General features: G+C 49.9%; 1 protein-coding gene and 1 long non-coding RNA gene across 2 annotated transcripts; one reads left to right on the top strand and one right to left on the bottom strand.

The window, feature by feature from the left end:
• The first annotated feature begins 503 nt into the window (after positions 1–503).
• Positions 504–13,631, top strand: LOC136109998 (trafficking regulator of GLUT4 1). The gene is made up of 3 exons (XM_065853127.2): positions 504–1,122; positions 7,529–7,661; positions 8,219–13,631. The coding sequence occupies exons 1-3, from the start codon at positions 574–576 to the stop codon at positions 8,224–8,226; spliced, it is 690 nt and encodes a 229-aa protein (XP_065709199.1). The 5' UTR covers positions 504–573; the 3' UTR covers positions 8,227–13,631.
• Positions 13,632–13,731: 100 nt separating this feature from the next.
• LOC139829400 (uncharacterized) lies at positions 13,732–18,381 on the bottom strand. The gene is made up of 3 exons (XR_011741882.1): positions 15,639–18,381; positions 15,368–15,544; positions 13,732–14,537 (listed from the first exon to the last, which is right to left on the bottom strand). It is a non-coding gene; the product is annotated as an uncharacterized lncRNA (long non-coding RNA).
• Between the last annotated feature and the right edge of the window lie 4,134 nt (positions 18,382–22,515).

Below are 22,515 nucleotides of genomic sequence, written 5' to 3'. Positions count from 1 at the left end.
GTGGAAAACATCCTCCTTTGCCAGGCTCCCGGGTTCTGTGGGGTTTTTTCAGTCCTTCCTCCTACCCCTCACAGCATCCCCCGCTCCCAAGGATGCTGTTATTGGCTTTATAGGACATAACCCACCCCTGCACCCTTTCTCCTCTGCAGGTCCTATGTAGCGACACAGCGTCTGTCACTGCTTTTGTATCCCTGTCCCCGGCTGCTGTGTCTCCAGGGTCACCCACGCACAGCGAGGGCAGGGGAGACTCACACAGCCTGCCCAGGAAAGGCTTTCAGCCAGGAGGAACCCAGGGATCTGTGCACTGGCACCCAGCACAAGCTGCCCTCGGCATCGCCCTGCTCCTCCGGGGCTGGAGACGGCCACCGAGCCCCACTGGCACTAGCCAAGCCCCTTCAGGGCTGGGCTCTCACGTACCGCTGCAGCGGGAAGAGCGGGGGGTCGGTGGGGCGGGACAGAGCCCCAGCTTTCCCACCGCTCCGCCCCGCCGCATCCCCGTCAGCATCCCCGGGGGCAGCGGCGCCGCCCGAACCGGGGGCCGAGCGCGGTCCGGGAGCGGGGAGGGGGAGAGGAATGGGGACACCCCGGGGGCGGTCCGCGGCCCCGATCCTGCCCCGGGGGCTGAGCCGGGCTGGCCCCTCCTCCGGCACGGCCTCCCGCGGGGCGGCGGGCCCCGAGCGCAGAGCGGCGGCGGCGGGGCGCGCTCCGAGCCCGCTCCGCCGGGCCATGGCGAGCGGCGGCGCCGCGCCCGGGGGCTCGGGCTCGGGCCCGGGCTCGGGCACGGCGCTGCCCACCCGTTTCCAGGAGACCGAGAAGCTGCTGGCGCCCACCGAGGGCCGGGAGGAGAAGGGCCTCCGCGGCTCCAAATCCTTCACGGCCGCCTTGGCCGCCGAGGCGGAGCGTAACGGGCACGGGCTCGCCTACAAGTCGGTGTCGGTCGGGCACCTGGAGGCGGCCCCGCTGTCACCGTCCCGGCTCAGCCTGGGCAGAGCCTCCTCCACGGCTACCAGCACGGCGGCACCGGAGCAGGGCCGCCCGCGGGACTACCTGCTGCTCGCCATGTTCTCCTGCTTCTGCCCCGTCTGGCCCATCAACGTCGTGGCCCTCGTCTTCTCCATCATGGTGAGTGCGGGATTCGCCAGGCGCCCGGACCCGCCCGGTTCCCTCCGCCGCCGCCCTCGACGGCTGGAGCGGGGACCGGAGCTGTCCGCGGTGCTGCACCGGCGGGGAGCGGGGCGCGGCGGGGAGCGGCGCGGGAGGGGCCCGCCCAGCTCCCGTTGAGATGCCGGGCTGTGCCGCTGCTCGGTTCTCGCAGGACGCTTCGGTCGGGCTCCGGGGAACGGAGGCGGGTGGAGGCGGGCAGGGGCTCTCCGAGCTGATGGGGACCCGGGGAGAGGTGGCGGGATGGAGAGGGACGGTCTGGGATTTGGGGTGGGATCCGGGTGCACCCAGGGCAGGACACCGGGAAGCCCAGTGGCTCCGGGAAGCCTGGTCCCTGCCGCCAGGCAATGGTCCAGAGCATCTTGCCGGGATTCCCCGGGAAGGAGCTGAGACGAGAGGCGAGGCAAGGACAAGGGATCTCCCTCTGCATCTCCCAAGAGCCGAGCCCAGCCCTGCAGCACCGGGGAAACCCTGGCTAGAGGCTGGTTCCCGCCCTCGGACACTTCAAAGGGACAGGCTGCACCTGCAGCTCTTTTAGTTGCCCTGGAGAAGCAATTTTTTCCATTAAACACCTCCACCCACACCTCAGCAAATACACCAACATCAGAGCAGGGGAGAAGAAAAGCCAGCTGGCCTCCCACCCATCTCAGGTACAGGTGGCTCAGCCAGCACAGCCCTGCAAGTACAGCCACCTCCTTACCCCTTGGTGAACCCCACTGCTTTTACAGCAACAGAGGCAAATCTTTTCTTTGAAAATCTTCTCAGGGAAAGCAATTTACCTGCTTGCTATACAGAAATACATTGAGGGGCACCTGCAGCCAGCACTTCCCCCGAAACCACCAACAACTTGAAGGCAGGCACTGGCGGTTGCCACAGAAGGCCCTTTAGAGAGACCAGTTTCCATTTTGAGGAGGAATCATCATTCCTGCCAGTGCCAGCTGTCATCTGCGTCGTACAGTTGTGTGGCAGAGCCTGTTTAGGCAGCATACAGGGAAGCCAGCCAGCCTTGTTTGGCTTCGCACTGCAATGAGAGGGAAAGAAGCTCAGTGTTGCATATCCATGGTAATAAACAAGGTCTCTCACGGGGATTTTCCAACCACATTAGCCTTCATGCAAAATAGATTCTCACACTCTCCCTTGCAGGCGTTAGAGCCTCCAGCACAGTGGGGATGTGCCGTGGGCCACATAAGCCCCATGGAGTAGAAGAATAAACAGTAAGAAAAGAGCAGGAGTCAGTTAATACTGCTAGACAAGGAGGGAGGGGTGTGTATTCACTGTGTTAAACCCAAAAAGAAGCAGGACCAACAAGGCAATGCAACTATTTGCCTGCCCGCTGCTCCCAGGGCCCTTGACAGCATTGACAGAACCCACCCAGAGCTGGGGAAGGGGATGCCTGAGCCCAGCCCTATGTGGCCACCGAGGCAGAAGGCACACTTGGATGAGCATGTTCTCCTGGACGAGGCTTCCAGCACATTAGTACCCGGTGTGCACCCTCTGGCCCCTTCACAGTGGCCCCTACGCTCCTTGTCCCATGGGAGAATGGATTTGTCACTGCCCTTTCTAGTCCTGGCCATGCCTAAACCGTTCCACACGCCCCCCCAGATGCCAACCATGGGCCCCTGTGTGGTTAGCGGAGCAGGACAGTGAGTGATCCTTGCTCTGTGCTGATCCTGGGGAACTGGGAAACACCTGGCTGGGTCCTCCTGCTCTCAGGGAATTGGCTGATGTTTCCCCCCCTTACACCAGCGAGGAATTTAGTTCCCAGTGGCCCCTGAGGCTCCCACAGGCTTAGGTGTCCTCACAGAATAAATGCCAGGAGTGCCTGATCACACATAAATCTGAGCAGGAATCAGGTTTTCGTGATTCCTGGTGCCTGGTGGGGGCAGGGGGGCCATTCCACAATGTGCTGACATTCCTTTAGCTCTGTAATTGTATTTTTCTTCCCTAAGTCAATGCTTTTTGCACATGAAAGCTTTTTTTTTTTTCCTGGGTAATAAGCAGCGAGCAGAGAAGAAAGCAAATGAATGCTTTTGGGTTCAGTGTCTCATAAATCATTTTTCAAAAGCTTCTCTCAGATCCCAGCAGGGCCCATAGCCAGAGATAGAAAAAGGATCTGCTCTACCCCCCAGCCTGTTCCTGGTAACGCTGGTCTCCTGGAAATTGGTTACCTGGAGGCTCCTCCATTGACCCTTGGATGCATTTTCTTGACCAAGCGAGGACCTGGCTGCACTAAGGGGTTCAGGTTCCTCCCCGAGCTGGAGCACGGGAGGCTGATGGACACAAGAGCAGCACAACCCCATGGGACCCATCTCAGGGGTGTGCAGGGTAGGGCTGGGTACCACACACACACATGCTGTATTGTTGTCGAATCCCTTCCCCAAAGTGCAGACACATCAGGGGAAGAAGCAGAGAGGTCACTTACCAGCATCTAAAACTCCCCAAAATGGAAGTGAAATGAAAAAGAAAGGTCAATCCAGCCAGAACCAACATAAAGTAATGCCAAGAGCAATTCTGCACAGCACTTGGTGTCCAAAATAAGTACTGTCATTCCCAAAAGATGTGGGAGAAGTCGAACTATCCTTACTCATTTTAAATGGCACAGTCATCTATCTAAGCCTGATGTTGACTTATACCTCTCTCAGAATGTTTTCTTCAAAAAAATGCAAGTGTCGAGGATTAATGATTTATTCTGAGTAACCGGTGAAAGGCAGCAGAGTGCATACAAAGCCAGTTCATAAATTGGGAAAGATTGTGGAGGAAGAGAAGGTAACGATTCATCTTCTCCATCCCTAGCACAGAACAGCAATTGCCTTCATTTGCAACAGGACGACTAAGATGATCTATTAGGGAAAAAACCCCTTCTGAACAGTAACTTGAACAGATAACAGTTTGAAAACAAGGAAGATTTATAACTCCTTTGAATCAACCAGACTTACCTTGGGTTGTGGGTGCTGTGGCACAACCTGCCCTTCCAGCCCCACTTCTAAGGTCCTTCAGATTTTCTAATACTCTGCCGTAATACCAAGTCCCTTGGCACACACACAGCGACTCGCTCCCCCGTAGCCCTCAAGCCTTTCTGAGCTATTCTACCTTGGCAAGTCTTGATTAATAAACAAGATGCTCATGTTTTTATGTGGAAAGCAAAACATGGGATTAGCGATACTAGAGAGCTGTAATCAAACCGTTCCACGCCGATGAATAATATATGTACAGTAACAAATGCTTGCTAAACACCCCATGCCAATGCTGATGTATTTTTCACAATTGTTCAGGATAAACGAACAGCAAACACTTCCAGGAGCTATAGGGATAAATATATCAAATGTGTTAGCCTATATATTTTCCCTAGAGGACAGCTAAAACTGCATATTTCACTGCAATCTAACTCATACTCTGCAAAAATATGACACTTGTTACAAAAACCTGAGCCTAACAAAAACCCCAAGTGTTGGAAGCTGCCAGTGAGCGGGGCAGGGATGCGGTCGGTCCCTGTGCTGCTGCCTTCTCCCCATCTCTCACCACCAGCCCATGAGGCTTTGTTTTGTCACCTCCTGTTCTGTAATGAAACTTGGCTGCATCAGGATATTGTCTGTCAAATGTATTGTCGAGACCAGAAGGAACAAGGTCTTGAGCTCTCTTGGTGTCAGCGGTGGGGACGCTGCTATAGAGGGTGGTATGGGAGCAGAGTGGGACCTTTGCAGGGATGCAGCTGCCTGTTTGAGGCTCTGCTACGTTATTTACGTGGGGATGCAAACTGAAATTACTACTTGGAAAGCTTCAAAGCTGCATTTTACCTACCTGGGCGCTACAGAACAGGAGCCAGTGCACCGCCTGGGCTGGGGCTGGTGACTGCCAAGAGGGTAGCGGTATTAAAGCAGGATGAATGGGAAATGGGGTAGCAACATCAAGTATTTGTTTATTTGAATTCTTCATGATGTTTCATGGTTAGTGCTGGTTAGGCCTCCTGACTCTTAATTTTTTCTTTTTTTATTTAGAAAAACAAGACAAAATCCAACCCACCAACATTCAACAGGGGACCCTTTCCAGCACAGTTATTTCTGAGATACACATTTTAGAAAGGGAAGTGGGATTGTTAATACACTTCCACCTTTAACTCTTTTTAACCAGCATATTTACTTCTTTAACTCAGAGTTTCCCCAGCTTTAGCAGCCAGACTCCAAAGGGAGGAACCAGCACATGGGACGGTGCTTGGGGGGCTGCCCCAGATCTCCCTCTTGTCCCAAGACCCAGCTCAGCTGAGGCAGGTTGGCTGGAGACAGGTGGGGAAGAAGCCTTTAGCCCACATAAAAAAGTTAAATACTTTAAAGCATCTCTAAAGAAAGAATAACTGCTCCAAGGCAGTTAAAGTGTCTACAAAACCCCATTCCCAGTGAGATCAAGGGATTTTTCCTGACTCCTCCACCAGATCACAGTGACAGACCTGTATGCTGGGCTCTGCTTGCCCTGCTCCCTCCACCCAGCCTACGTTGCCTTTCTTTCCCCCCGCTCCAAGCCTTTCCAACCAGATGAAAAAGTTATCAACGGACCTTCAAACTCCTTATCCCATTTCCTTCCCTCCAAACCCCCTTCCCGATGGGCTTCACGGGATGCAGAAGGGCTCTGTGTGAATTCGGGAAGGCTTTTCGGTCTGGAGAGCCTCTTCCTGAGCAGGCGGCTCCTGTTTTGCTGATGAAGGGGCTCCAGCCTCTCCACGGCGAATGCTGACGCACGGTGAGCAATCCAGCCCTAATAACCTTGCCGTGGCACCGCACAGCTGCCCTTTGCTAAGTGCTGGGTCCTCCCTTGGCCAAGAGCAGGAAGCCTAGCGCACTTGCTCCAGCAGGCTGGGGAGCACTTTGGGCTCATCTCAGCCGTAACGCTTCTCCCTCACCAGGAATTCTTACCTTCAGTATTTTTCACATGGGAACCAAATAATTACCAAGTACAAGAGCAAGGAATAAGAGTGTTTCTTATTTAATCACTTACTCTGAAAGTTTATGATGCATCAGTGTATTAAACTTCATCTGATGAGCTGTGCTTGGTCCTCAGGTTGCTGTGTGCGGTGAGCTCAGGTGGAGGCTGCTCTTGCCCTCACTGCCCCATCACCAGGCACCAGGCAAGGTGTTGTGAGCCCATGCTCACCCAGTCTCATGTCCTTTCCCTTCGGGTGCAAACCCAAATCCTGCTCAACCCTTCCAGCCCCTTGCAGCTGGAATCTGCTGAGCCCAAGGGTGGCCAGCCCTGACCAAACAGCAAAAAGCAAAATTTCCAAGGGAAGCTCCAACTTGTGCTTTCCATCCACCTTGGCTTGCCACTTGTTCCCAAAGACAAGGACTGCTGTGATTTATCCCACTGAGAGCTTCTCATTATGATGCCAGTGCCCACCAACACCAGGTCCAGGCAAGTCCCGTTCTGGTTCCAGCTCTTGGGGATATTTCTTCATTCCTTACTGAGTTCACACAGGATAATTTCCAGGCACCTGCTAGCGCCTTCCCCACCCCTGCCACAGCCAGGGAGCCCTTTCTTTTAGTTACAGAGCAGGAAAAGCTTTCACTGAGCTGCCTGAAAAAATCAATAGAGCAGCAGGGGAAATCACAATGAAACTAGAAGCAGAAAAGAGACGCTACCTGGGCTATTCCTTCCCTCCCTACAGCACACACAAGAGCAGGAATTCACTGTAGAAGGAGTACATTTAAAAACAGAGTTGGTGAACACAACCCACGTATGTTGATGGAGAAATTCAGGGTAACGCAGAGGCACCAAAGCACGTCCCAGCACGAGATGAGAGCCAGCAGTTCCTGCCGGCTTTGTCAAACCCATTCCTCACACACACATTCAGCTCCACCGGCCAGCAAAGGGGCCAAGTGCTGCTATGGAAATGTCACCGCTGCTTCTTTTTCAGTTTGTCGGGGATAGTTAAACTCGCAATATACATCGCTTCTCAATGCATACATCTGCAGAAGATGGAGGCAGGATGCTTGTCCTGCACGTGAGCTGCACAAGTGCAGTGGTAGCCCTGGGGGATGCAAACCCCTGCACAGCCCCATAGCAGTGAGCTCATCTGGAGAACAAAGTCATGAATTTCAGGGTTTGCCATGAAAGGGGCAGGGAGGGGCTGCTGCTGGCTGTGCTGTGCCTCCTGTCCCCTGCTGGGGCATTTCTCAGTCACTCCAACAAAAGACAGACTGGAGCCGGTCCAGCTCCCACCCAGGGCAAGCAGAACGGTGTCCCAGGTGGAGATGGGGACCCTGCGAGAGACCAGGGTAGCAGATCCAGCTCCCTGCAGACAAAGCAGCTCTTATTTTGGGGATTACAGCCAGAGAGTCACCCAGAGCCGTTCTGAAGAGCCTCTTTCTTTTTCCCCCAGTCGAGGAACAGCGGGCAGCAAGGGGACATGGACGGAGCCCGGCGACTCGGCCGCATGGCCAGGCTGCTCAGCATCGTCTCCATTATCCTGGGGACCATCATCATCGTGCTCTACATTGCACTCAGCGTCAGAGGTAACATCTTCTTCTCTTTTCCCTAGCCCAGCTAGAACAGGAACCTCATGTGGCTCCTATCACTTATCCACCACCCCCAGGGCAGGCAGTGCTCCGTTCCCACCCAAGAGCAGGGCTAGGGCACTAAGCACACATATGGTCCAGGCTGGTTTGACCATCACCAGCTGCACACACACATAAAAAACCATCTCGGAGAACAGGCTCCTTGTAGGAGCAACCCAAACTGTTCCAATGACCAGGATGGAAAGTCCCCCGTGCTGGCCGATAGTGCAGTGGTGACCGTACTGATGAAAGGTCTTGCCCTGGCCAAGGCTGCAGTGGGTTTAGAAGTGTGTTGTGGGGTAAAAACCAAAGGGTTTCACATCATAAATCAACCTGCCCAGAAATGCAATCCCAAAATGTTTGCAGAACTTCCCAAACACTTGTTGAAACCAGCATGACCAATGGGCAGCAGAGCTCAAATGGGAACCTCAGAAACACTCAAAGCCCAAACCACGAGCACCAGGGAAACACCTGTGACTGCTGGAAGCTGCCCTAAGACTCTCTTTGTTTTACAGTTTCCTAGAAGACGTTTTAGCATGCAAATACCTCGAAGAGGAGGAAGACAACTTTCCTTTTGGGGTTTTTACTTTCAGCCTTGCAACAAAAAATCGTCACAGTGTAGGTGGGCAGCCCTAGACAGCCTGCTCTGGAGCGCCGTCTGAAGGAACGCATGCTTCTACTTCACCGCCTCTTGGAAACCAGTCTGTACAAGCAATGGGTTAAAATACATGTCACAAGAAGGAATGGGAAAGGACATCGGATGCCGAGCGGAGAGGAGAAGGGGGAAGTCTGCTACCTCATTCCCCTCCAGCAAAATTCACGGAGCGGGGAGACAATTAAAGCGCAAGAGGAGGAGAGAGTTTCGAGAACAAAAGTTGTTTTAAAAGAAAAATTTAAGGCGAGAACAGGACGTTTCGAGGAATCCTCCTAAGAATTTTGGCACAAGTCACTGAATTTTTGGGGCGTCGTTGGTTTGGTTTTTAAATCGTCGAATTCTGTGTATCTACAGAAACAAAAAAAAAAAAAAAAAAAAAAGAAAAAAAAAAGAAAAGAAAAAACAAACCACAAAGCTCAAACTGCCATCAGGAGCTGAGAGCTGTTCCATGGAGGAGAAGGAGAGCAGAGCTGCAGCGGGACCACGGCTCTGCCCCGAGCAAAGCGCAGCTGCAAGAGCTGGAGGATGTGGTGGGTGCTTTTGTATTTTTGATGAAAAAAAACACCAAAAAAACAAAAAAAAAGAGACAATGACCATTTGCATGCCTTTGGGAATGTTCTCCATGTCTGTTCCTACAAGCTCTTTCAACACTTAGGGCAGATCTCAGAGCTGGCGGAGCGGGATGTTGCTGCATGAGAACGCCAGGCTCCTTCTCACCCCAGTCCCACGGTGGGGTTTGTAATGGAAGGCAAGATAATGCTTCCTCTGTGAACCCACACGTTTCTCTCTCTGTGCACCCAAAGTGAGGTTAATACTCTCCCTGCTGAGAAAAGAGCCTGGTTAACCTGTAGCAGCGGTACCAAGGCACGGAGAGCCCATTCTGCCCACTTATGTCACGTCATGTCCATCACACAAAAGCTTCAGAGTGATCCAGCACGCAGCACTGTCAGTCCTTGTCTCCCCGACCCTTCTGGGCTTCAGCTGAGGGTCTTCCAGGAGATTTTCAGAGGCATGGAGAAGGTTAAGGTCCCTGTCCTGCACCTCTCACACGCTCTTCTGCATCTCTGAAAATCTCCAGTATCCCCAGAACTGGCTGGGGTCGGTTCCACAAGCAGTATTATTTTTTAATGTTTTCTATTTATCATAACAAGAAAACAGACTTTGCTCCTACCAATCTGCTTATAGGTACCCTGTGCCCCGCCACGTCTTCCACAACACGCGGTTCCTTGGCCGCTTACCATGGGATCCGATCCCAACACGCTCCCTCCAGCCTCCGTCCATCCCCGTCCTCTCTTCCCGCCCCCAACTCCATCCTCGCCATGGGTTGTTCCTGGGGTTGGTTCTCTATCCAGCCACCCAGACTATGCAAAGTTTCATCACCTGTTCTTTTATTCAGGCTTTGTAGATGGCTTCTGGCCACAACCATTGGCTCCGTGTTAGCCGAGCCTCTCTCTTCCGTCAAAACTTTGCGGGCACAAGTTGATGGCCAAGAGCTGCCACTCCCTGGCCCTTCTGTTGTCCCCACCTGGCAGCCTGGAAATCTGGAATGTTCTGAGAAACAAAGTGCTTCAGGGCACTTCTGCTCCCTACCATCAATCTCCTGAAAAATAACCACAAACAAACCAACCCCAAGCCTTAGATCCGATCTAATGCTTCCAAGGGCTTGTCTACATGGAGAATCTATTGCACACCACAAGAAACTTCACAACATGACTGCTTGGCACTGATTTCTTCTTTGGGGTGCGCGAGTGTGCATGCAGGGTTAGCACAGGGCAGGGCTGCAGGGTAAACCCACGCTGTAGTTACTCGAGTATCTAATGGGCAAAGCCACGGGCATTGCTGTGGCAACTCTTGTCACCTCTTTGACTGCTCCTTTTTAAAGCGTTTTCTTTCACTAGGTGTTATTTGAATCCAGGGGGTAAGAAAGCCAAATCCCCTAGACAGGCTGTTAACATTTTTCTCTACATTAAAAGGGATTCCAGGGACTCCGAGCAATAGCACATCACTACAGCACTTCCTTGGGCTGCTTTCCCAGTGCTTTATTATAAACCATTGGCTTCTAAAATGGACCAAATTTGCAACCTTTCTTTTGCAACTAATTTTTTGTGAGCTTCAGCAAGCAGGGCCCGCTGAGCGCTGCTCGGTGTGAAACGCGGCTTGCTGGCAAACACACGCTAGTGCTTTTGTGATAGAGAAGGGCAGCCCTGCCTGTCCGTGCATCTTCTGCCCTTTGCTCTCTAAGCTGCTGAAATCCAGTTGATGGTAAAGCTGAGCAAGCTCCTCCCTGCGCTGGAAGAGCTGACATTCACGGAAAAGCACCACAATGAGTTATAGGACTTGAGAGCGCCAAGTATTAAGTAAGAATGTAAACGTTCTTTTATCATTATATAAAGCTTTTCATCCAAAATGCTTTACCACAGTTAAAGCCCTAAACCTCGCCACGGCCCAGGAGATGGGTTAGCATCACGCTGCTCTAATTGCATGGATGGCAACGTTGCTCAGTCTCACGTGCACCGCACAGCTCTGAAATAAACCCGTCTTTCTTTCTTCTCTTAATATAAATATGAGTGAATTTAGATTGTCTTTTAATCTGTTTTTATCCAAAGGGATCTCAGCAAAAACACACGCTGCACTTCAAAATAGCCTGAAATACCTGCAGTCGTAGGAACGAGGGGGCTTTGTGAGGAAGCTTGCAATGGTTCTTGCAGTAGAGGTACCAGAATTCATCTGAATGCAGGAGAAGGCAGAAGCTTTCCCAGAAAACCTCACGATAATGATTTATTGCATGTGCTCAAACTCTGCTTATGCTCCTGTGCCACCGGGCTGCTGAGGCAATTGCTTCTCATCTCACTATTCAGTCTAATGAAAAACTAAGGCAAATTCATTTCATTTTTAATCTTCTTTCTGATTAGATACCATCGTGCCGCTCTGCACTCTTGAATACAGCTTTTTGGTCCTTATAATGCACTTAAATCCTGGGGAAAGCCTCTACAGCTACCCCTGACAAAATATTTTCTCTCTTTGTAACCTGGATCTCCAGTCCACGAAAAGGAAACTCCCCAGGGTTATCTGGAAAGTCTCTTCTCTCTGCCATCTTCTCCGTACACTTTGCAGTCTGACATTTTGCAAAGGTTTTGCCACTAGATCCTTGCTCTCCATGGCATACGTGGTATTATTGCAGCTCAGCTTCCTGTTTGGCTCTTTTAGGTGCATTAACTTGTATTTGTGAAGGAAGGAGTTGCTGAGCCCCCAGCCCTTGACACCCACCTCACCCGTGACTGCGTTACGAGGGGGTAAATCACGGCAGAACTTCATCCTGAGGCCACCAGCAGGCACGGTTCCTCCTTTGGTCTACATCTGGGGAACAAGAGCATCCCTCAGGACTTTTTGCTTATTTAGTGTTCACCTAAGTGCAAAGCATTTTTTTCTTCATCCAAGCACAACCAGTCCTTCTCCTTAACTTTGCTTTTAGCGCACAGGAGTGGGATAACAAAAACTATGTAATTAAAGGTTTTCCCTCTCCATCCCCACAAACAAGCCTTGTTAGTTATGTCACAGCTCTTTGCCACCCACTGCAGCCTCCTCTAGGCACACACATCAGAACAGAGTTGTCTGTGTTTGCAGCTATAACAGCCATGAAACCCTTAGGATTTGGGGAACTTCTGCCCCCTGGTGAAGCAGGTGGTGGGGCAGAAGTGGGGGATCCAAGAGCCGTGGTGGTGATCCAGCCTTACCTGACAGCGAAGCGGAGCTGGTAGGAGGATAGCTTGCTGAAGAGATGGAGAAGGTGGGAAACGTCTCTAAATGCGAGTTGAAGTAGGAGTTACGATCGACAAGTGTGAGGTCCTGGTGGGATATAAATACACGGTTTGCACTGCTCTGGAAAGAGCCTCTGAGCGGAGCACGTGGCTGGTGGCACCTCGCTGGCAATGCTGTCCCCAGGCTCTTCTTCCCAGGGTTTTGGGGACAGTTGGGGTCTGTGGGGTGGCACAGAAGAGCCCTTGCTGGGCACAGCAATGCTAAATCTAAAGCTTAGGCTGAACAAGCAATTTGCTGCTGCTGAGCAGATGTGCTTGCTTGGTTTCATACATCTTCTTGTAGGATGCAATGACCGATGGCCAGAGAAGGTCTAGCAGGAGCCAGTTGGTCACAGCAAACGCTGGCTGGTACCTGCGAAGGAGATCAAAGAAAGTGACAAAAGGTTTGATTTCAGTTTGCTGCACTGATGATGAATTTGCTTTTTCTGGTCAGTATTTCACTCTGTCCCAGTTTGCTCCTCTCTCCCCATCTTTGCCAGTTTAAATTGCTTTCTCATGCAACGCACGTGTCCCAGGCTCTTCCCTCCCATCCTCTGCCTTTTCTTTGGCCCGAGCCAGGTCTTGTTGGCAATGAGGTGCCATTGCTGGGCTTTGCTGAAAGGGGTTATCGAGGGGCAGAGAACCTGCTCCTCCAGGGCTGTGGACTCCAGCACGTACCGCGGCAGTAATTGACCTTCCAAATACAGGCTTCTCCATGTAGACAAGGGGAGCAGATCCTGCCTTGGAGATAGAATTAAAACTCCATTTCCACTCTGTCCGAGCCCAGGGAGAGGCTGCAGAAATGCACCCACTGGGCTGGTCCCATGACCTCTTGATTTTTCCCCCTGATGCCCCCCACTCTTGCCCTATCACTGTGTTACTTACCACAGAACCACATCCAGGGCCGCACAGTCAAGCTGAAATCACTTCAGATTTGAGGTCGATTTTTTTTCAGCATACATCCTTTAATATCGGCAAAGACAGATTTGGACTGAAGACTCCCATGCTTGGGCACAAGCCAAGGGGGTGGGGAGGGGCGAAAGCAGCCTTTTCAAAGCAGGAATGTTTGTAAAGCATTTGCTGACACCAGTAGGTAGCAAAATTGAAACCTATAAATACCCATCCAGGATAAGAAACATCAGAAAGGGAACGTGTGCAGGATTCACCAAGGCAACCCTGACAGCACTTTGGGTGCCCTGGTTAGATGGTGCCCAGGAGACGACCCTTTGCGTGGATGTGCGGGGTCTCTGCCCCCACCGCCACAACCACCATCCATGCGCCGGCTCCTCCCGTTTCGAACCCAAACTGGAAGAGCCGTGTTTCACAGACAGCATGAACACATCAGGAATTGCAGCTGGGCGCTTCTCTTTGCTGATTAACGTTTCTCTTTCTGCAGGATGGTATGGTATATCTTATATACTTTCTTTGTATTTCTTGGCATGAGAAAAAAATTAAAATGTAACATGCATGGTCAAAGCCGAACTTGTTTCTTCTGTCTAAATTAGGAAAAAAAGAAATCCAAACCGGTCATTTAACTATTACTTCATACTCCAAGAGCATGTAGATCAGCTGGTATTTTGGTGCAGTGGGTTACAAACAATACATATAAGCACAGGGATGGGCTGGGGAGCAGCCACTGGGAGCTGCTGCTTCTTGCTGGCCCTGCCACTGCAGTTCAATAGAACAACCAAGTCAGAACATAGACAACATCCCAAATCTGCTAAGAAAACAAAATTACCCATCAAAACCATAGATTTCAAGAATGCACAGCAATATTTGGTCCCTAGTCGGAAAGCCTAAACGCAGGTTGCTCCCAGGAAGCGAGTGCTTTTTAAAAGTTCCTTAAGCCAAGGCTTGAAAATTCAGCCATGACCGAAAACATTGGCTTTAGTCTTTTCCCAGGAGGAGTTTTTCTAATCAGGCTGGAAAGCTGTTGGTTGTGTGTAACACGCACCCCGGGTCACCACCGGAGTTGGTTTCTGTGTAACCGCACAGCGCTCGGTCACGGCTGCCGATCCGTGCTGAAGATCAGCTGCACAACAACCTCATTCGGCTGAATCCTAACGCCCTCCAGGAATGAACAACGCAGCTTCCAACCCAGCTCGGCTTGGAGAGAAGGTTCACCAAGGCTGAGCTGGATTAGTTGCCTTGCTCTCTGCTCTGTCACAATGTGCTTGAGCTCTCCAGGCTTCAGGGTAGGACTTACTGGAGGTAACGTGGTCCCGCAGCCTCCCCAGGACCATTCCTTCCCTCTCCCAGCCCAGCACGCACACAGAGCATGCACGGGGGAGGTAGGTCCTGCCACCAGCACCAGGGATCTAAAATGAGGCTTTATAGCCCCAGAGCAGCTACCAGACACTGCACTTCCACTTCCATCCATACCTATGATGGGAAAGAAAAAAAATAGATGTGAATTCTCTGCAACACTGGCAGCCTGCAGCGTGATTCAGCAAGAAATGTATTTAATGGCCCCGTCTGGAACACGTCCTGCCCATGGGGTTCCCTCCAGGAGAGGCAGGTCAGGCCCCACCGAAATGGCCACGGAGGCATTGGGAGCACTGAGCCGCTCCCCATGGAGCCCACGGGGCGATAACCCAGCTGCCATGAAACAGATTCAGCCCTTTGACTTGCTGCGCTCACGTTTATTAAATGGTTATGCCCACATTGGCCACGCAGCAGGACGAACAGGCCATTCAAGACCACCTCTCTGGTCCAAACCCAAATCCCCAGGCCTCTGACGTGACAGGGTAAGGCTTTGGTCTGGCTGTGGTTTTCATAGGTAATATTATGATACAAAGCTTTTTTCCTTTCTTAAATACGCAAGCTGTAAGGCTTTTTTTTGGAGGGAAAAAAAATAAATAGGCAAACCCCCCATATACTCAGAGAGAATGCGGATTAAACGTTCACAAACTCATGAAAAACAGGTCTGTTATCCTCACATGCACCTCAGAAAACAATCAAAGGAACAGTAAATTGTTCTTCGGTGTGTCCATTCCCCATTGCTTTGAAAACCGCAAGTTTCAAAGCACTAATAGATAATAATAATAACTTAATAATAATAAAGTTTCAAACTAGATCTGCTGGTTCTTACACCTAAATACTCTCCCCTTGTAACACCACCTAAATTAGTGGTCTTGTAGTGTCACACATACTAGGGCTAGGATAACAGCTGCTCAAACTTCTGTCTTTAAGAGCCACCAATGAATACTCACAGCCACGCGGGTCCAAACTCACAGCACAGCACAGCTGCTCCCATTCTGCGCTAAGGCCGGACTTTGCACCGAGCCCGTGTTACACCCAGAAGTGCGAGAGGCACCACTGTCTGCACAAGGGCCCTTGGCAACGTGGTGTCATTGCAGCGGGGGTCCAAAGAACCACCTCTAGTTGTCCTGATGGAGAAACAAAATGCAGATGTTTGGAAAAATCAGGGTGTCTCACTCACCGCTATTCAGCAAAGGGACTCGTGGTTGTGGCTGGTGGTACCTGTGCATGACCAGAGTCTGGGGCAGGGTGGGAGAGTTTTCAACGAACAGATGCAGTTTGCGTCTCAGCAGACGTCTGATGTTGCTTTAAGCCATCTTTGGCCTTCTTTGCATATTGCTTAAAGAATTCAGCAGGCAAGAAGCCTGAGCAAGAAAGAACAAAAGGTTTTGTCCTGGAGGAGGAGGATTTTCCTCACTTAAAAACCCCCATGCCATGTGAAGATTTCCCTTTGGTGGCGAGATTCCCCTCGGAGCATCCTGACCGTGTCACCCACGCAGCTGGGCAGATGCGAGTTCCAGACTTCAAAGACCAAAGCTGACAGGCTCTCCTCTGATGTTTCGCTAAAGAGCTGGGAGTGCCAAGTGCTTTGGCCTCCTGTTTTATTAATATGCTGCTCTGATGGGCTCATGTATAATAGATTCGCAAAGGAACAGCAAGAGGTTTACATCCAATTTCCATGTTGCATATGTTTTCTACTAAACACTATAGACTCTCCATTCACCTCTTAATGTTTGTCTTCACTAATGAATTTGCATGAACTTTGTGGTTCAAGCAAAGGACAAGAAGTTGGTCACCAGTTCTGCAACTGGTTTACAAGAGTTTACTCCAGACTGGAGCTATGAACTAAAAACCACAGGGAAATTGTTCCCATCTTCTCTCTCATTCCTAACGATCCTACGTGGCACACGGTAGATGTTTCTATCACATCTCAAACTATTTTTTTTTAATCAGATGAGACATATTTGATAAACTTTGTCTAAGGAGCAGTGGTTAGGATTTACACAATAGAAAAAAGAAGAGCCCGGCTTGCAGAGGTAAGCATGAATTGCAAAGCAGATCAGGGCATGTTCTACATGAGGACCTTTCCTTCACAGCAGTCTCCGCTGGATCCTTCAGAGGATGAAAACTCCCACCCTTCAATCTCTAGAATACCTAAAATAGAGTAATGGGGATTGCAGCTACCAAGTTTACATGAAAACCAAACCAAACCAAAACGGATGGCCTTCATTGTTTCCAGCTTGGCTGTAATGTTCGACACTATTCTTGCTCCAGAGCTCCGAATGCTTCTGAAGCTTGCAAAGTTGTTTGCTTTAATAGCACACAGTGTGAAACAAAGCAACGACGGGAAGTCTTCACAGAGAAATGCCTTCTTCTGCTGAGGTTGCTGTATCTTGGAAATGTTTAATTATAGGCTGCAGATTCTAAAGCGTTTTCTTCCAATTATTTGGTCTCAAGTCCAATTTCATAAAACTTGTATTTTAGACGCCTTCCCAGCAAGGATCGATGCAAACGGATCAAATCATCAATTCCAGTTGGGCAGAAAAGTGAAACAGCACCTCACCCACTGCACTGTAATTCATTACGGTCTGAAACAGCTCCCCAGGTACACAGGAAACAGGAGTGAAATTCAAGGAATGTTGACAGAACTGGCATCTGAAGTGATGCTCTATTTTTACCTTTTGATTGCAAAACATACACAGTGGGTGCGAGCTGAAGGGGTCCAAAAAAATGAGTTAACAGCCGTGGAATAGTCTCTTCCTCCCCTGCATGGGGATGACTCGTCCCAGCCTCTCCTGCCGAGAGCTCCAGACCGCGGCCGGTCCAGCACTTGTCTCCAAAGGGCACTGGAGGCACCGAGCTTGCAGAAAGGACCCGGCTGATGCATCAAGGAAATTCTCCTTCTCAGGAAGCGCAGGAGAAGCTCATTCCCCTGGGGTGCTGCTGTGTCTGCGGTCAGGCCCGCGGAGGCTGGCGGTGCAGAACGGTCAACGTCTGCCTGTCTGACGTGGCGAAGCGCACGGCGATGCTCTGCCAAAGGCACAGCTGCCTCCAGGAGCCGCAGGTTTCCAAAGGCCAAAGAGATAAATGTACCTGAATGAATTAAAAATGTCTGAACTCCGAAATTCCCGCGGCAGCATCCCTCCCATCCCTCCTCCTTTCCCCTCCCAGAGGCACCGCAGCACAACTGGAGCTGAAGCATCCCTGAAGCATTACGAGAACTGATCATCCCCCAAATGTTTGTCGTTTCTCTGTATTTTTTTTTTAAGCCCTTCATCTAAGCCAGAGTGTAGGTTTGATGTTCACATTTCCTGAAATGTATGGGCGCTCAGGAAGAGCTGGCCAGCAGATCCCACAGTCCTGCCACAACGTGGAGGCGCAGTCGCTACCTGAATACAAAGACCCATTTGTTTCGAGAGGCAGACACACCAGAACGGTCCCTGCTGCCAGCTGGGAGCCCTCCCGCCTTCTGCCTCTTTGTACGCTACATTTTTTACATAAGCAGCGCCCGCTTTTATAGACCTGACTCACAAACCTCCCCACCTCAGTAATATTTTAAAGTAAATTTAGCACTGGTGATACATGCCTGACCTAGAGGGAACTCCATTTATAGCGCAGTAGGGAAACATCCACGGAGGCCCCTTTCTGCGCTTGGCCTCCCTGCCGGGGTGTTTCTCTCGCATCGAGACGAGCTGACAAAGCCCAAATGTTGGTTCAGCCCCCACCTACACTGCAAGGTGGGGGATGCTCACGGGATCTCTTTGGTACCAGGATGCTGGTACCGCAGCCTCCAGAGGTGACAAGGTCCTTGCAGGATCAAGTGACTCTTTAATGTGACAAACAATTGTTTGCGTGTTAATAGCTGGACCTGCCAGGGACATCTGCTCAGCACTCTCACAGCTGCTCATCATTTCTTCTTACACCTGCAATATTCCTGAGTATCCTACAGGGTTTTACGAAAATGTTCCCTTAACAAATAATATATCCTGACGTTTCAGCAGCATTTTGCCCTGAAAGAAGCCAGCTCAGCACAGGGCTGAAGTCAGATGGGTCTGCAGCAGATGACACACACAGGCACACAGACCAGCAAACATCTGAAGAAAGTTTCTGCTGTATTGCTAGCAGCAAAACAGGACTTAGCACCCTGCAGCAAGGACCTTCTATTCTTGTTGCTGGACAAAGACGAACAATACAAACAAAAGATGAAGAATATTATCCCCGCTTCCAAGAACCTTGCATCAGACAGATGGGTATGGGCAAGGAAGATAAGAAAGAAAACATCTGAAGGGACTAAACCCCACCTGTTCACAGCATTTGTGGAAGAGCACGCTGGGCTCGTGCACTGACGTGGTTATCGGTGGATTCTCAGCTAGGGCTCCAGGTGTGGGTTCGATTGATAAGCTGCAAGTTATGCTGGGACAATCTTTCTAAACTTCAAAGGAAGGGTAGATTTTTTAAAAGAAATTAAAATGATGAGACCAAAAATAACGTGTCTGAAATGTCTAGTTTAAGCCAAACACCCATGACGCAAGGGGGGAGAATCTGAGGAGCAGGGCAGCAAGCAAAGGCAAAGCAGGACCAGTGACCTAAATGGACACAATCAGAGACCTCTGAAAATCACACCACTGACCGACAGATCCACAGGGCTTGAAAGCCAAAGTACAAGCAGAAAATGATCCACAATGAGAACCGCAAACGCCGTTTCTAAGGCAGAGGGACTCTGATTACGGGCAGACTTCTCCTCTCCCAGTAGTGCCGGTAAAAGTGGGTTAGCAAAGCCTCAGGGTCCCGTTAGGAACAAAGAGCGAGGAGCGCGGCAGCGATGGGAGGATGAAGCGAGGGCTGAGCAGCAGCACACGCTTGTATCGGCCACAACAGCTTGCACAGCAGGAGGAGGATGAAGGCAGCAGGATCCGAGTGCTTAATGAGCACCAGTGCTGGCAGCACAGCTCCTGTACCTGAAGACGTGGTTTTGGATAAAGGGCCAGCATTCAGAAGATGTAAATACCTACTGTAAACATGGAGATTTTCTCACACAGTAGCACATCTCCCATGTTCAGTGAAACGGAGAAAACAAAAGACACTCCTGCCTTCCCCTCTGCATTTGCAATGGAGCGCTCGGCTCCCTTTGAGCAGGAAATCTGCCGGTGGAATTGCACCAGGACGAGCTCATCCATAATGCACGAACACCCACTGCGCCTCAGCTTGTCAGGAAGGACAGCAGCTCTCAGTATGAACAACAGTATTCTGGGAGGCGGATGGTTAAAAATATATATCTTACGCCTGTGCCACTATAAATTATTGACTGTACAGGGCGCTGGAAAAAAGGATTCGGCTCCATTAATAATTTATTTTCTAATCCAAACGAAGATGGAATTTTATGCACCACTTATTACCAGCGGCGCAAACTGGAAAAACTAACTGCACTTCCCACTACCTGAAAACAGAATTGCCCTTCCATTTTCAAAACAGGTTTTGAAGTTTCTTCTCTATCTTGAAACATACAGTCAAAGCTTTCCCTGGAGAAAGCAGATGGTCATTCCTGAATATTTAGTAGGCACATTAAGGATACAGAGATCTCTCTCTAAAGCAGCATTAGACACAGCACGACAGCTCTGAAATAGAGAATGATCTCTGCTCACTGCGAGCCGTATGCACACACACAGGTATCGCACAGCCGGGCAGATTTGCTGCTTTGAGCTGCATTGAATGATTTAGTGCCAACCGCAACCCCACCAGCTGCAGGTGCTGCCTGGTTTAACACCTGAGGGAGGGTCCAGACCACAGCACGGCCAGAAAATCACAGGGTACGACAGAACTCCACGGAGACAGTTTTTAATTGTTCTAATTATTACCACGCTCGAAGCATCAGCTCATTTTCAGTGTCTGTGTTGCGATTGCAGAAGGGGGTAAAAACAAAGTACCAAGCTACTGAAAATCTGGGGAAAGCACCTTATGCGGAGAAGGCTCTTAGATCAACATCAGTTTCGGTGTGCATTCGGGAATTAAATGTTTTATACTATGGATATCTAAAAATGTTTTAAAGCTTACCTCTGAAGAAAAGCATCCTTGTTCTGTCTGCCAAAGAACAGCAGGAAAAAAAGTGGTGACTGTATTCAGATATTCAGACCCTTCCGATGCGGACGCTGGAAGCCGAAGGGGAGTCCAGGTCTGCAGGCAGGAACAGGACCCACCAAACCCGGCCCTTCGGGTCAGGAAATGCTCCATCTGGTACTTGGTACAAAAATGGACAACAAACTGACCTGGGACAAACCCAAACCAGAGACGTGAAATCTTCTCTGCATCCTCCCTGAAGTTTAGGTAGACAAAGACTGTCATGGGGAAAGAACCAAGCACCTTGCTTAGAATTCTAATTTATTATTAAATTACATATCAAAGCTTTTTTTTTTTTTTAATTACATACAGAGAATGCACAATAGGTGAGAACAAAAATAATTACAGTTACAATAAAATAAGTTTCACGAAGCTATATGAAAAGCCCAAAATCAGAAAGTGCAATCAGAAACTCACTTACAAGGGTCTGGACTGGGCTATTTTGCCAGGAAGGGTTTCTTTTAGTCTCGAAAGAATGTTTATTTAAACTGCTTTCCTTACTCAGTAGTAGACAGACCAACGACTGCTTATGTATTTGGAATGGAAAGCACCACACTGGCTTCAACTACCCAGGTGATGGGAGAGATCCAGGACACAGGGAGGACTCGCAGCTGGGCTATGGCTCAGGTTTTCTCTGTTCTTGTGGTCAGCAGAACCACCGCTCTGAGGGGTTTCGTAAGCCCATAGTGTTCTAAGTAGGAGTTTCAGAATCATTTCCTCCTCCAGAAGTGATACGGCTGTTACCTCTCCCTCCTGTTTCAAACGAAAGCTTTGGGAATTTAAAAAACAAAGAAGTAAAAATAGGAATAGGTTATGCATCAAGCTGCAGGGTTTAGAGAGTTAAACAGTCCCGACTGAATGAGTTAGACAAGCCCAAGTGGTGGAGCAGACTCTGCTCCTGTGCAGCAGCTCTGGGGGAGCTCCAGGAAGCAGCCCCGGAGCTCGAGCTGGTGACAATTCACCTGAAACTTTCACATCACCTCAAATATCTACTTTTGCTCTTTCGGTTTCAACACCCAGCAAGGAACTGACTCCTCCTCACAGGAACCTCACAACTGCCCTAAAGAAAGGACTTTGAAAACGACAAATGAAAAATTCTAGTTGATTATTCAGTGTAATGAATCCAGCCAGAATTTATACCGCACTTGGGTAATTGAAAGCTCCTGAAGCCAATATCGGTTAATAAAAAGTGTTGTGCCTTTCCAGGAAGGGCAAACTCTCCCATTACCAGCAGCACCACAGCGTTTGGTCCCAGAGACACAGAGGACGGCAAAGCCCTGGCTGGACCCGGCAGTTCCCCTGCGCAAAGATCAGATAAACGTGTAAAAAATAAAGTCAAAGAGCAAGGATAGAAAGTATTCATATCTATGTGAAGTGTGGCATCAAACTTATCAATACGATCACCTATGCTGTGATGCGTGGCTAAGGGGTTGCAGGACAGGTTTAAACAAGCGCTTGTGTCTTGGCAAGAATAAAGCAGAAATTTAAAAAGAGTATGTGTGGGGGAAACGTGCCCTGTAGAAATATTATGGATTTACTTGCTTCGCTTGTATGGTTTAGCGATAATTTTCTTAGCACGATTCTATTCGGCTGAGCTACGAAAGTGCAGCTTTGCCAGGAATTGCAGAAATGAGAATTCTTTAACCACATTTGTTTTCCTCAGAGCAAGAGGAACCACACGGAAAGAAAAACGTAGCGGACAAGTTTAGCACCAGGGGACACACAAACCTACGCTCTGGGGCTTGACATTTTTCATTTACCGTCCGTTGCCCTATGAGTCCATGTTATTAGAGATGTTAAGGGGAATGAGCGAGTCCTTCCTCTTGGCTACGTGCAAACACCCAACGCCCGCTTGTGTTGCCAGAGCGCTGCAAAGTGATGAAGGGGAAACTACAAGGTTAATTAAATGCATTTTTCAACACAAAACCTCTCCTCTTGAAACCAACACAAATAAAAACCATGGAGGGGTTGCCAACGCTGAAGC

This window comes from Patagioenas fasciata, chromosome 19, assembly GCF_037038585.1.
Source record: "Patagioenas fasciata isolate bPatFas1 chromosome 19, bPatFas1.hap1, whole genome shotgun sequence".
NCBI classification, from domain to species: Eukaryota; Metazoa; Chordata; class Aves; order Columbiformes; family Columbidae; genus Patagioenas; species Patagioenas fasciata.
This window is presented reverse-complemented; position numbering and strand designations above follow the sequence as displayed.